The sequence below is a fragment of the Simochromis diagramma genome, unplaced genomic scaffold, assembly GCF_900408965.1.
Source record: "Simochromis diagramma unplaced genomic scaffold, fSimDia1.1 OVJJ01000387.1, whole genome shotgun sequence".
Classification (NCBI taxonomy): Eukaryota; Metazoa; Chordata; class Actinopteri; order Cichliformes; family Cichlidae; genus Simochromis; species Simochromis diagramma.
In genome coordinates this window covers 7,239,844-7,255,286 of record NW_024387152.1, presented here as the reverse complement: position 1 = coordinate 7,255,286, position 15,443 = coordinate 7,239,844, and the positions used below count along the sequence as shown (strand labels likewise).

General features: G+C 40.5%; 2 protein-coding genes across 3 annotated transcripts; both read right to left on the bottom strand.

The window, feature by feature from the left end:
* Window positions 1-546: 546 nt before the first annotated feature.
* eif2s2 (eukaryotic translation initiation factor 2, subunit 2 beta) lies at window positions 547-5,747 on the bottom strand. 2 transcript variants are annotated; one of them, XM_040047518.1, is made up of 9 exons: window positions 5,615-5,747; window positions 4,353-4,536; window positions 4,165-4,265; window positions 3,915-4,041; window positions 3,715-3,815; window positions 2,504-2,652; window positions 2,331-2,387; window positions 2,131-2,216; window positions 547-2,020 (listed from the first exon to the last, which is right to left on the bottom strand). In XM_040047518.1, exons 1-9 carry the CDS (start codon window positions 5,627-5,629, stop codon window positions 1,845-1,847), a joined length of 996 nt encoding a protein of 331 aa, XP_039903452.1. In that variant the 5' UTR covers window positions 5,630-5,747; the 3' UTR covers window positions 547-1,844. The 2 variants fall into 2 exon arrangements, with proteins under 2 accessions (XP_039903452.1, XP_039903453.1); XM_040047519.1 differs by having other exon boundaries at window positions 3,715-3,812.
* A 3,394-nt stretch (window positions 5,748-9,141) lies between these two features.
* Window positions 9,142-15,145, bottom strand: LOC120743668 (charged multivesicular body protein 4b-like). The gene is made up of 5 exons (XM_040047381.1): window positions 14,801-15,145; window positions 13,116-13,293; window positions 12,581-12,695; window positions 11,102-11,228; window positions 9,142-10,469 (listed from the first exon to the last, which is right to left on the bottom strand). Exons 1-5 carry the CDS (start codon window positions 14,982-14,984, stop codon window positions 10,405-10,407), a joined length of 669 nt encoding a protein of 222 aa, XP_039903315.1. The 5' UTR covers window positions 14,985-15,145; the 3' UTR covers window positions 9,142-10,404.
* Window positions 15,146-15,443: the final 298 nt, after the last annotated feature.

The following is a 15,443-nucleotide window of genomic DNA, read 5'->3' as shown; positions in this document are numbered from 1 at the left end:
TGGTTATGACAGATTTATGTGACTTATAAATCAGTGATTAATGTGTTCGCCTGCATACTGGTAGTTTAAGCGCAGCAAAAAAAACAAAAACTATTATATAATGATATAGTGACATTTGGGCCTGCAGAGGAAACCTAACAATGGCACCAAGCTTACATATTATCCTGCAGTCAGGTTCAAAATAAATCTGCAACTCAACATGTAATCACCAAACTCAAGGACATGGTCTCCAGTTACCATGGTTATCAGCTGCTCATAATGTTTTAACCTTGTGGGTCTGTGTTTGTATCATTACAGCAAACCGTGGGCCTCACAAGGACCGTCAATCACATCTGAGCAAGTCACACAAATAAGACTTAAATATTTCAATGGGACTTGAAACAATGGCCATATTTAGAAATGGGAGGGGGCCATAATGACGAGAGCCAAGGCCGTTCACTGATCATTACGACCTTTTTCCATTGTGACAGAGTGAAAACATGACGTCATTATCATGACTGACAATTACTGAACAGGCACCGCCATTAATGCAAGCAGAGAAAGTAGTGGAGAGAGAGAGTAGAATATTTTATTTTTGTAAAAACCAGGTTTTAAAATGATTCCAGCGAGACCTTTATATTCACATTCCTCTCAAAACAATTAGATTGATACTCCTTGATAGACTCTGGTGTAAATTTCTTTAACCACACTGCAAAATAGGAACCTGAAGGAGGAGACGATCTGAGGTGCCTGCTCAGAAGTTGTAGTTTATTATTACTTTATTATTTTAGTGACTGGCGTTAGCTCATGAATCCTGCTCATTGGAGAACAAAAAAAAAAAAAAAAAAAAAAAAAAAAAAGAGAAAAATTGAATCTTTATTTTCAAATTGACTTCATCAAACCTCAAGTGGCTGACAAAATTTTCTAATCAAATAAGTACACAAACTGCTCATCAGTGCCACAAAAGCACTCACAAACATACTGTATAATAATTTCTACTCATCTCATAAACAGCCTCCTTTATTAGAGTACTCTTAATGTTGCTCTCCCCTTCATCAGCCCACAAGTCTTCTAGTTTTGTGTCTCCTGCTTAAAAAAATGATCAAAAGCAGGTCCTGTGTCAGGAGCCTCACACACTAGTTTGTGACATGTTCCTGTATGTACTCCAGCCCGGTGACTGATTTGTCTCTATAAGCTTGAGCAGAAAATCCTGGACTGACAGTTTTTTTTTTGTGTGTGTGTGTGTGTGTGTGTGTGTGTGTGTGTGTGTGTGTGTATATATATATATATAAAATTTAGGACCAGACCAGAAACATGAACACACCCTTTAGTTGAGTTCAAGAAAGGGGAAAAAAAAAAAGTAAAAAAAAAAAAAAGTGACCAAGTCAACAATTTGTTGGTTCTGTTACTGTAGATGAACTTATCTTATCTACAATTTGGCTAATCTGAAGAAATATTAATGTCTGGCGCATGTAAAGTGGAAAAATAAACAAAAACTAAACTTCAAGCTGTGTTAAATCAAGGGTTTTTTGGAGGAATCAAGAATCACAGCAAATAGGAAACAGAAAAAAAACCCTAAGAGCTGGAGGGTCCATCAACCAAACAAATCAAATGCATCCAGCAGTGTATGTGTCAAACATCTGTTGCTTATCAGGTGCCTGAACCCTATCTTTCATCTTTAGACACTCTCACTCCCTGTCAGGTCAGGCCATGACACAACCAAAATGACAGCCAAACCCTCCCACAGTTCAATTCAGAGAGTCCTTTTAGCAGATCAAGCGGGCGCCCGACCCCAGCTTCGGCCCTTCTGATGGGGAAAGATTGGACCGTGAGAAGAGGTGGGGGAAGCCCAGTTTTAATGGCCTTTAGTTAGCTTTGGCGCGGAGCTGCGCCCTCTTGCCCGTCACAGCCTGGAAACCGGTCTTGATACTGGCGACGGAGCAGCGGGAGTGGCACGTCTCACACTGCAGGAAATAGAGACGAGTGTCCTTCTGCAGGATGGTCTCCGGTGAGCGGCAGGTGTGACACGTCACATATTCCTCTGCAGGGGTGAGAACAGTCCACTCAACATTACTGTTCACAAGCAGGGGCTGTTTAATTTTACCGCCATCAATGTAACTTCACTGTAAAGAACATGTCGTTCCTACTTACTGATATATCTTCTCAACACATTTTCTATCTGTTTCTGTTGAAATCTGCCTTTGATCACAAGCTGGTTATTTCCGTCAATGGAGCCGCTGTTGACAGAGAAAAACGCTAATTAAACTTTTACTTAAAGTGAAAACACAAAAACAAAACGTGCCACAAACTTAGCTTGAGAACTGACATCACTTAAAATACAAAAAGCGTACCTCGTTCCCAGCTCAGCCAATAGAAAAGCGAGGAGATGTTTAGGCTGACGATGCAACCTGTGATTAATCGCATGAAAAAAGAAAAAAAAAGAAATCAGTTTGTGGATTACACACACTACAAGTGTCACTGAAATGCGTCTGTCAGTAAATATAAAAAGCTACACGAGGCTCACAGTTTGCAGATGTCTGTGAAATTGACAAAGGAGGTTTTCTTGGTTCCCACTCGGACCACCTGGGGAGGCTTCATCACAAACTTCCTCTTCTCCCCAGCCACCATGTCGGGGTTCTTCTCCCTCATGATGTTGAAGACTCTGTTCAGGAGCTGGAACAGAGACGATGTTTTGTTTTTTGTCTATGTTCATAAAGTTTTCAACACAGAATATAAAAGGACAGAAATTGAGAGCCCTGTGGGATCAGCTGAGGATAAAAAAAATAAAAATAAAAATAAAAAAGGAAAGCAGTGTGTAAATCTGTGCTGTTTATAAACCCTGTTCTCAGACCGGTAAATCCAACTTTGTAATTTTACAAACCGTTTCACTCATTTCCTCATAGAACAATAACTGGGGGATTTTAACAACTCTATTCAAAAAGTACATTTAATGCCGTTAAATATTCAGTGCAAAACTCAATACAACTTCAACATAAATGTAGATCAAAGCACCAAGTTAGTGGACATTAACTTGGTGCTTTGTCCTACATTATCAGGCCATATTTCACTTTGTTGCAATCCTGACTAAGGAATTTTCTGACGTGAACCTTTGAAAGAAAACAAATACCAAAATGAACACACTCAAAGAATGTGGTCCACTATCTGTTTGACAAAATAAACAGGAAATATTAAATGTTAAACTGCTGTCTTAGAAAATCATTGCAATCAAAAAAATAATTTATCATTTTGAAGTGCGTTTCTTTTGCCTCTTAGGAAGGTTGGCAGGGATAGGTATCTGTTTATAACCCTGCCAGTCTCAGGTAATGTTTCATCAGATTTTCTTTTTAACCCTGCTAGTCTCAGGTAATCTTTCATCAGATTTTTTAACCCTGCCAGTCTCAGGTAATGTTTCATCAGACTTTCCTTTTGGACACGGGCTCTATTCAGGCAGAAACGGTTTGCAAAGCAATTCCAGGTTAACAAATCTGTGGGGATGGAGCTCACAAAACCAAATGGGCTGAGGTCTTAACATCAGGACATTTATTAATGAGAGAGAGAGAGAGAAATACAACAATCTATTATGTCTATGTGTACACAGCCTCACACAGTACAAAACAAACAAAAACAGTCTAATATTTATCCCTCTTTACCGGAAATAACTTCACAAACAACTGTGACAGCTCTTTTTCTGCCTTTCCTGAATTTCTAACTTTCTCATTTCACGTATCATCCTACCTCGTCGTAGGTGTAGTCTCTTTCCGAACCAGCCCAGGCCGGTCCTGTGGAAGAGCTGAAGGAGATCCCATCACCGTTCTTGCCATCATCATCATCCACTACTGGGAGAAGAAAAAGAAAAATGACATTATGGGTCAAACATTATGATCCCTGTCCCTTGTTTCGGTCCCTAGTTTCAAAACCATGTGATTTCATCGTACCGTCGTCTTTATCAGCAGAGTCGTTTTCATCAAAATCTACTTTCTTTGGCTTCTTTTTGTTAGGGAGCATCGGATGCAGGTTGTCCTCCTCCATAGCTTCCGTCTGCTCGCCTTCAATTTTCAGCTCCTGGTTTGGACAAGTGAGAAGTGAAACTCAGCACGTGAAAGTTATTGGTAAGCCAATCAAAATCAGTAGAAGCAAAAAGTTAAAAGTAATGCAAAATCAGCAAATGTTTAATCAATGGCTGACCTTCAATCCCTCCTCCATATCATTTTCAAACACTTTCTTGGGTTTCTTCTTCTTTTTCTTCTGGTTGAAGAAGTTTAGGTCGTTCAAGTCATCCGACGGCTCTGGAAAAAAGACAAAAAAAACTCCTCGAGCTCCTAACTCTACACAACATAGTTGCGAACTGATACCGCACCTTAAATAGATCTAACCTTTCTTCCTGCCTTCATCTTCATCTAGATCCACCTCCTTGTCATCTCCAGCCTCTGGTTCTGCCTCCTTTGTCTCCACCTCCTTAGCTTCTTCTCCCCCCGTCCCTTCTCCTCCGTCCTCCTCCAGCATGAAGGGCTTCTTCTTCTTCTTTTTCTTCTTAGTCATGTTGGGATCGAAAATCATCTGAAAAAAAGAGTGAAGGAAAAAAATCAAATTAAAATAAATATTGAAATGCTGTCCAGCTTCATTTAGTACAGACACTTTATGGCTGCTTTAAATATACATAACATTGACTAATCCAGCATAAGTACAATTACCAGTGAGTATTACAAGATATATATATTTATGAAAGTCATGTTTCATCAGATTTTTCTTTTGAGTGGCAGTGGGAGTTTGTTTGAACATTTTACGCTTGTGAAATTTAGTTTTCAATTATGAAAACTGGACTGTGGAAAGACGCTATTTTTTCCATTTTAGGCCAAAAAAAGTAACATGAAGTCATATCAAGGATTGAACAAAGAAAACAACTTAACAGATAACAAAATGTTGCATACCATCTTTACAGACAGAGACTGGACTCTTGAGTTGATCCAGTGTACACTGAGTGTGTCAGTACACTATTAAGAAACCCTACCTACTGCTGTAGATTTCTTAATAAGAAGGCTTGAGGTAAAGTAACCCTCCAGAATTTTTAACTAACATATTGCACAGACTGCCCCCATTCAGTTAGAAAAATAATAATAAAAATAATAATAAAAATAAAAATGTCGTACTATTAACATTAAGCAGCGGTAATTCTGGTATTTTGGTTTTATTTTACAGCCAGAGGAGCTGTCCTTAAGAACAAACCGAGGTACAGATAGCTTTTGGTCTCCAGCAGAAAACGTTAACAGTTAGCTCCGCAGCTCTGGTAACGGGAAGCTAAAGCTAAAGCTAGCTTCCACTCTTCTCTGAGAGTCCGGCGGAAGCTTCGACAGCTCGGATTGATGAGCCACGCTCAGAATATATAACGTATATGCTCCGATAAATAGCTGTATATCAATATACTTGATGACTTTCTTGATATTCCGGCTGGCTCGGGCCGTGCTAGCCCGACTGCAGCAGCCATGTGAGCGCTACTGCGGACAGAAAGGGAGGGAGCAGCAGAGTCGAGGCCCAAAGTCATCCCCAGCACCGATATGCGCCTGAAACTCAACGAATTCCGTCCAGCAGTTCTTCACACCTACACGGATTAAACAGCATCTGACTCGGAGTGCCTTACCTCGTCTCCTGACATGTTTGCGTGCTGAACAATGAAATAAAAATGCCTCTTCTTTCTTCCTCGATCAGTCCCACACCGCTTCGCCCAAAATTTCTTGCATCAGCGTATGACTACAGTGCGCAAGCGTGAAGTCGCCAAATCCCGACGTGCTCGTGGTGACACCCCTTTCTGCGCTTGCGCATTGACAGTTTTTAGGGAACGTTCAAGATCGTGACTCAGAAATAATAAACTGGTGCTAAATATGCACGTTGTCGTTTTTATATAGTTCATTTTTTACAATTATAATAGTAAAAACTTTCATTTATCAACAACAAACTAGTCATTATAACATTACGATAGAAAATAATATTTAAGTAAAAAAAAAAAGGACAGAACATCAGCGAGAATAGTACCAGAAAAAAGGAAAGAAAATCAACTTAAATACAATTAAATAATACAATAAAAATAAACTTGCAAAACAAATTAAAGAATTGTAAACAGCATGTCCTACATTATCAGGCCATATTTCACTTTGTTGCAATCCTGACTAAGGAATTTTCATTTTCTGACGTGAACCTTTGAAAGTAAACAAATACCAAATTGAACACACTCATAAAGAATGTGGTCCAGTGTTTCACTATCTGTTTGACAAAATAAACAGGAAATATTAAATTGCTGTCTTAGAAAATCATTGCAATCAAAAAAATAATTTATCATTTTGAAGTGCGTTTCTTTTGCCTCTTAGGAAGGTTGGCAGGAATACAGGGAGTGCAGAATTATTAGGCAAGTTGTATTTTTGAGGAATAATGTTATTATTGAACAACAACCATGTTCTCAATGAACCCAAACACTCATTAATATCAAAGCTGAATGTTTTTGGAAGTAGTTTTTAGTTTGTTTTTAGTTTTAGCTATTTTAGGGGGATATCTGTGTGTGCAGGTGACTATTACTGTGCATAATTATTAGGCAACTTGACAAAAACCAAATATATACCCATTTCAATTATTCATTTTTACCAGTGAAACCAATATAACATCTCCACATTCACAAATATACATTTCTGACATTCAAAAACAAAACAAAAACAAATCAGCGACCAATATAGCCACCTTTCTTTGCAAGGACACTCAAAAGCCTGCCATCCATGGATTCTGTCAGTGTTTTGATCTGTTCACCATCAACATTGCGTGCAGCAGCAACCACAGCCTCCCAGACACTGTTCAGAGAGGTGTACTGTTTTCCCTCCTTGTAAATCTCACATTTGATGATGGACCACAGGTTCTCAATGGGGTTCAGATCAGGTGAACAAGGTGGCCATGTCATTAGTTTTTCTTCTTTTATACCCTTTCTTGCCAGCCACGCTGTGGAGTACTTGGGCGCGTGTGATGGAGCATTGTCCTGCATGAAAATCATGTTTTTCTTGAAGGATGCAGACTTCTTCCTGTACCACTGCTTGAAGAAGGTGTCTTCCAGAAACTGGCAGTAGGACTGGGAGTTGAGCTTGACTCCATCCTCAACCCGAAAAGACCCCACAAGCTCATCTTTGATGATACCAGCCCAAACCAGTATTCCACCTCCACCTTGCTGGCGTCTGAGTCGGACTGGAGCTCTCTGCCCTTTACCAATCCAGCCACGGGCCCATCCATCTGGCCCATTAAGACTCACTCTCATTTCATCAGTCCATAAAACCTTAGAAAAACCAGTCTTGAGATATTTCTTGGCCCAGTCTTGACGTTTCAGCTTGTGTGTCTTGTTCAGTGGTGATCGTCTTTCAGCCTTTCTTACCTTGGCCATGTCTCTGAGTATTGCACACCTTGTGCTTTTGGGCACTCCAGTGATGTTGCAGCTCTGAAATATGGCCAAACTGGTGGCAAGTGGCATCTTGGCAGCTGCACGCTTGACTTTTCTCAGTTCATGGGCAGTTATTTTGCGCCTTGGTTTTTCCACACGCTTCTTGCGACCCTGTTGACTATTTTGAATGAAACGCTTGATTGTTCGATGATCACGCTTCAGAAGCTTTGCAATTTTGAGACTGCTGCATCCCTCTGCAAGATATCTCACTATTTTTGACTTTTCTGAGCCCGTCAAGTCCTTCTTTTGACCCATTTTGCCAAAGGAAAGGACGTTGCCTAATAATTATGCACACCTGATATAGGGTGTTGATGTCATTAGACCACACCCCTTCTCATTACAGAGATGCACATCACCTAATATGCTTAATTGGTAGTAGGCTTTCGAGCCTATACAGCTTGGAGTAAGACAACATGCATGAAGAGGATGATGTGGACAAAATATTCATTTGCCTAATAATTCTGCACTCCCTGTAGGTATCTGTTTATAACCCTGCCAGTCTCAGGTAATCTTTCATCAGATTTTCCATTTGAGTGGCAGTGGGAGTTTGTTTGAACATTTTCTTCTTGTCAAATTTAGACAACTGATAATAAAGCATAGGTAAACTTGGCTATAACACCTGCTATCAACGCTGTATAGTCGATTCTTTCTTTACAACCTGGAGCATATCTTGTATTATGTATTTCCCCTTCTGATCTCATGGTCACGTGACCTTCTGATCTCATAATGATTGTCATAATGTCACAATGACTGCATACAGCCACTGATTATTATGTAAATATTTGCCGCTATGTAGCTAATGTGCTTTATCCAGAATAATAGCTGTACTTTAAGGGAAAATCATTGAGATCTGATAAACAGGCACCATTTTTCAAAACTACAAAAGATCAGTGAAATGGCAAATTGATTTTCCCTTTAGTTAAACTTTGTTGAAGGAATACAAAAGCTGCAAATTTTAAGATTTAGTGTCTTTGGAACAGACCAGTTACTTCTCTCGTCTTTGTCTTTAAATCTCCTTTAAAAAGATTTTAATATTTGTTTTTTGGTGTTATTGTGATGCAGAAAGAAAAGAAAAAAGCTCCAGCTACACAACCCAGAACAAGATGCTGATGTGGTGGAGGACTACAAGTACCTGGGAGTCCACATGAACAGCTGAAGAGAAGATCAGCACAGATCTCAGTTTCCAAAGGCAGCCGAGATGCTGCAATATGTGATGCGACATCATGGAGATTTTCATCACGTAGATGTGACGAGCACAGTGGACTTTACTTTGTTCTGCTGGGGGAGCTGGCGACACCAAAAGAATGAGCAAACTGATCAGGAAGGCTGGCTCAGTGACTGGCCATCCTCTCCTACACTTACCGAACTGCCGCTCCCTCAAGAGACAGATACAGGAAATATTTCATGCCACCACAAGATATCTGAATGGTAGTAAGGTATCTGCCAGAAAATAATAAATTATTATTGTTCATTTTGTCTGTTAAAAAAGATTCTGTCTTCATTGTTTTATTTATGGAGTGATTTTAGAAATACTCTGTAACAAAGCTTTAGTTACCAATTTAATATTAAACTAAAAGTGTACTTGCTGAGGTTTTTCTTCACTCACACTTTGTTTCTTTCTCTGGTGATCTGCTTAACTTAGTCATTTGACCAAAAACCAAAACAAAACGCATGAACAGACAATGCTTCCACCACAATGAAAGAATTGAAAACCATTTAATGATTCGCAAATAATATTCTCATCTGGATAAATAAAACATAGAAATGCAAACATGCTTATCCATTTGTCCTCGTGTTACGTTTTCTATGTAAAAAATGTACATCATGTTGCTGAAAAACTAAAGGAATTCAACTCTTTTAAACTCTGAAATGCATGTGTTGCAGATTGGCTATAATCTAATCTTTTATAAACCACCATCTCCCTCTGGATGCAGTTAATAAGGTGTGACAATAGTTTAATATTACTAGTTTCTTTTTTTTTTTTTCCTTTTTCTTTTTAACATACATTTTGAAATGAAAACCTTTATGAGTGGGACACAGACAGAGGAGGATGAAAGTGGTAGGTTAAACATCTCTCTTACTAGCCCTGCGGTGTGACCTGTGTCGTGATTTCCCCACCGTTGCATGCTTCACGCAGCATCAACCAAAGCGCTCAATGGCAGCAGTAATGCAGTGTACTTAAAAAAACAAAACAAACAAAAAACAAAACACACACACTCAGCTGGGATATTTACACCAAAGAACGAGAACCACTGATGGGGTTGGGAGGGTAAGGGGAGAGGCAAAGAAGGAACGAGCGGCAGGAGGTCGAAGAACCCAACCTGAAATGAAAGTAGAGGTTTGGATTCTGGCAAACACACACAGCTCAAAGCTTCTTCAGCCAGCACACACTCAGCTGCACCTCCATTTCCAGAGCAGTTAACAAGACGAGGAAGCAACGGGTTATTTTGTAAAGAAAAACAAAAAAACTGCCACAAATAGGTAAACGGGAGAGTGAGAAATCGATTTTTTTAAGCATTAATCATCCTTGAAAATCCCCCCCAAAATCATCCAGCGATGTTAACAATGACAACAGCTTGGTGAATAACTTCATCTACTGCACCATCCAGCTCATAACACCACCCTGCAACATGAAATCTGTGGCCACCAGCATGGCACACGACAAGGACCACAAAGTGCTGCATTAAAGTTGAGGGTAAAAATATCAGGTGACTTTGTCCAGTATAGCAGACCCTCACGGACTCATTTGTACTGAGCACCTTGGGGGTCTCTAAAGGGGAAAAGGAAAAGAAAGACTACAGCATTGTTGCTTTTTTTTGTTTTGTAGTGTTACACATAAAGTAGACAGTCCACTCTTCTCAGACACACAGAAACACTCAGACACAACATCCCATCAGTCCATTCGTTTCCCTCTTGCTCCTTTCCTCTCCGATGCAGGTGTGATGTGGCGGATGCTGCATTTACATGGCTTCCATCGCCCAGCGCTGCAGGTCCTCCATGTCGTCCTCGTCCTCCTCTTTCCTGGCTGTGGGAGGGAGGAGGAGGACAGAAATAAAAGGTGTGATCTGAGGATCCTATCGAGATCTCATCAAATCCTCATTCAGCATTAATCACTTCTAGGCAGTACTATTGTAATTCATTATTACCCAACACTGCTGCAAGAACACTGACGGGGAGTAGAAAGAGACAACACATTTCTCCCATACTGGCTTATCTCCACTGGCTTCCTGATAAATCCAGGATTGAATTTAAAATCGTCTCCTCGTGTTCAAGGTCTTGTATAATAATTCCATTCGAGCACTTTGCTCTCAGACACTATCTCTACTTTTAATATTAGGCTTAAAACTTTCTTTTTGATAATGCATATAGTTAGGACTGGATAAGCTGACCATGAAACCTTTGGGGCAAGTGCCTACTCATAAGGGATCATCTGATTGAGGGTTTTTTCCTTTATTATAGCAGCATCTTTAGCTGACGATAAAGATAAGGATCCTATGAAATAAAGCTCCTTGAGGAAACCGCTGTTGTGATTCGGTGCTATATAACTAAAAATAAAACTGTAGCAGTCGCATCACTGAAAGTTAGTAATTAACAGTTTGTACATCCTGCGAACAGCGTAAAAATGCAATGCAAATGATTACACCCCAGAGTTCTTACCAGGTCTGGAAGGTAATGAAGTCGAAGGCACATTGGGGAGAGGGGCGGTCTCTGGTCCACCGATCTCGAGCAGATTTTTGTCCAGCTCTTCCTGTTCCAGCTCGTCCAGCTCGGCAAGCAGCTCATCCTGAGAAGCAAAGAAATTCACCCCAAGGATGAAGACCAGCAACAACGTATTCATACCAGCAAAAGCAAAAAGATAATAACTAATAATTAGACTCGGCTATACTGGGTTAACCCAACATCATTATCAGTGCAACATTCATATGCCAAACACAGGATAATAGCAACTGTCTAAGAGATAAGTAATGATATTTCTGAGTCAGGCGTATGAAAACATGCTTATGTCATGTACAGTAAAATCCCATCATCATTAAGAAGGAAGCCTTAGATAAGCAAAGATGCAAAAGACAGAATGATTTCACTGTGGCCAAGAGGATTCACGGTGGAACACAGCAGAATTTAGAAATGTCTTTAATGTGAATGAGAAAGGATTAGAATAGACACTGGAAACCAGTACCAACTAGATAGATATAGGGCATAAATATAGTATAAACTAAGTATGGAGCGTATGCATAAATGCACATTTTAATAACTGTACGTGTATGTGGTTGAGTGAGGCTGTGTGTTAAAGCCCAGTGTCTCTCTACTCTCTCTCCGTTGTGTGGTTCAACTTCTTTGCATGCTTGTTAGTGTGCAGACTCCTTCTCCTGATTGGACCCTGGTTCTTCATTATTCTGCCTTCTACATTTTCTGATGGACTGCTGCCCCAGTCCTGTGCTCCAATCAAGCTCCAGATGATTACAGAAGCTGTCTTAAAAAATTGTTAATTTCATGTATCTCAGGCTTCTTGTTCGGCTCCACACACAGGTGCTTGCTTGTTTCTGGCTTAGTAACTTGTTTTGTTTCCATCTGGGACACTTGCCTCACCCTGATGATTGTGCCAGGTTTAGTAGAAACTGCACCATGCATAGACTACTCTGTGTACAGACAACAGATCTCGAGGTGGTACCAAAGGTTGAGGTTTTTTTTCTTTTAAATGAGGGTGTAGTCGTTTTTTGTCTCCTGTGCTGTTTTGTGAAAAAAGACATTAAAAAAATATTTAAAAAAATATATTAAAACCTTTTAGGTGCAACTCCACCTTCTCCATCCGGATTAAAGCACACTTTAACATGCCTACAAGCCAGGGTCATAACAGTGTGTATCTGCAGTCATCAATACGTTGCTGTGGATGCAAGTACAGATTAACCCTCCTGCACCATTTCATTTTTTTGATTTAAGCTTAGAATTGAGTCTTTTTTTCTTTAATCATCACTACCCGTTTTATTTGGGTACGCTCTCAATTTATGTATTTTTGGTAATAAAATCTCTGAATAAAATGAGGCACTTGCACACTTAGAATCACAAATATTTAATACTAACAGATCACAGATATACCACACAAATGTAAACATAAAACACCTGAAGAGCTTCACCTACCTCATCAAACTCCTCACCAAAGCCCACAGGTTTAGAGATGGCGTCAGAGATTTCTTGGGCCAGTTCCTGCTGCTCTGTAATGTCCTGCATCAGTTCATCCACTTTGTCAATGTCCCTGAAATAAGAAGGAAAGACTGTGAGAAAAAGAGAATTCACTCATATAGGTTTTATAAAAGAGGCTATTTAGTCTAAATATGACGATTAGATGTCTGAGTAGTTCTACGGCAAAAACTAAGGAGGATGTCAGGCATCTAATATACATGGCAGTGAAACCCACATACACTTTTTTATGGTTACATTTTACAGATACTGACTAAAATAAATGCATAAAAGAAAGGATTACTGCATGTTGGTGAAATTATATGCATTTCATTATCAGCAAAACCTCCTTGTAATATTTCTGATCATTTCAGAACTGACTGAATCTTCTTTATGCTTGCTTTAGTCTCAGTAACAAAAAGGAAGTTGCAAAAATAATCTGTGCAGAGAGGTTTCGTCCCAGTCCAATCGATCACGCCTCGGTGCTCGCTCTTACATGTTTTCATGAGCAGACTTCATGGCCTTGGCAGCGAAGCCCATGTTTTTGAGCACTTCAGTGTTGGTGTTGGCGTTCTCCAGAGCCTCCCGCTGGAATTCGATGGTGGACAGCGTCCCATCGATCTGCTCGAGCTGCTTCTCGTACCGCTTCTTTCTTTTCAAGGCCTGAAGTGCCGCTGAGGATCCAAAGACAGGGAGTGGGGTGGGGTGGGGGTGGGGAGAGTCAGAATGAACAAATTGGCCTTGAAACACCATTTAGTGACAATGGAGAGAAACAGTGAATAATGGTACTTTAACACAGCAAATATTTGTGTTACTACCCAATCAGGCTGTCATTCCTGTTAGTCAGCACTACTCTGTGAACCTAGATAATTCACTGCTAATTATTCGACCACATTAGTGACAGTTTTAGCAATACGAAAGACAGTCAAATACAGCCTGCGTGAAGACTAATGGAAAACCTGGAGAGTAATTAATCAGGTAAAGAGGTCAGATGACAAAAACCCCTGAAACCTGATAGGCTATACTGATCTTGTCAGAGAAGGTTGTGCTACGCTGAGTCATTCTGTGAACTTTGTAGATCAGAAGAAGGAAGTGATTAGCTAATGTACCATACACTGCAGTATTCTGACTAAAAATTGGCACTAAGTCTTTTTTTTATTTTAACTTAATACATCTGGTGGCTCCATTAACTGTTCATCCATTTTTCTTCTTCCACTTATTCAATTTAGGTGTTGCGAGGGGGGGGACTGAGGGCTGGCTGGAACTTATCCCAGCTACCTTAGAATGAGAAGCAGGGGTACACCCTGGACTGGTTGCCAGTCTATTACAGAGCTAACACAGACAACCATAAATCATCAATTGACCTAATATCATGCATGTCTTTGGACTGTGGGAAGCGATGGAGAATCCGGAGAGAACATGGAAACTCCACACTGGCTGGATTTGAACCTGCGATCTTCTCGTTGGGAGGCGACACCGCTAACCATCCTGATCTAAATTAAATTTACTCTGATCCCTAGAAATGTGCTCGATGTCAACAAGAACAATACACATGTACAAATCTATATGGTTGGCTCCACGTTGTGGTAGAAGATGGTCAACTTGTATTACAGTTAACTTATAATGAGCCCCAAGCTGTGATCGGCTCACGTAATCATCTGTAAGGAGACTGTGGGACCTGCTGGAGGTCCACAGGTTTCTATACGGACATCTGATCAAGGTGCAAACACGCCCACCTCTCTGACACTTATAACACGTGCTCAACCCTTGTCCTGGCTAACTGGGTCGATATCTTTATTGCCGCTATATTTGCAACATCATACCTAACAGTCTATATACACACCACACCTTCAACCAGGTCTCCTGATTTTTAAACGACCACCTATGAGTCAAAAGAAAACTCGAATATCGGCAAAGGCCAAGGCTAGCGTCCCCGCGGGGCCATAAGTTAACGGTGATCACATAATGAAGTCAGTCACACAGCTAGACAGTCGCCCATCCAGACTGGCAGCCATGGCCGTGGTAAAGACGCTGGATGAGGCTGCCAGCAGTTACGACACCTCGGGAAAGTTAGCCAACTCAGCTAACGGGCTAGATAACGGTTAGCTTGAGGTTGCTGACAACAAAAATCTAACAAGCAAGAGAAGAAACTACGGGGAAAAAACCCTCGCGGCGTCTCACCTCTTTTGTTCTTTGTGCCGTTTTTCTTTGCGGTCTGCAGCTCCTGTTCGATCTTCTTCTCTAAAAATTCCTGTTTCTTGGTTAGCATCTCCTCCGTCTCCCGGAGTTTTTGGATCGCCTCCTGTGGACTCGGTCCCTTTCCCGATTTTCCTCCTCCTCCAAATATCTTGCCAAACACCGACATGTCTGGGATATTACACGGCGCTTACTATAAAGACAAAACACAAATGCGAGATATCTTATAAAATAAAGCTATAGCTACGTCTCTGCTAAGCTACTCGAACACTTCGCCTTAACCTGGACCCTGGAAGGGTTGTTGATGTTTTTCCACTTCCTGGATTAGGCCCACTGACGTCATTCTGCCCGGCGAATGAGGGGCGTTGCCTATTGGTTCTCTGTCGCCATCTGCCTGACAACTGCTTTTAATCCTCTTTAATTCTTCAATCACTCTTCTTTAACAAGGAATATATTAATAATAATAACAATAGTTTTTCCTCTTTTGAGTTTAGCAACTGTTGTGCTTTCGTACTTAATGAAACGTCCCCAAACAACAAGTAAAGGCAGTATTTTTGCAGCTGTATAGATTTTTTTGCCCTGCTATTCAAGTATCAAAGTATTAGCAGTTACAGGGATATGCACACCA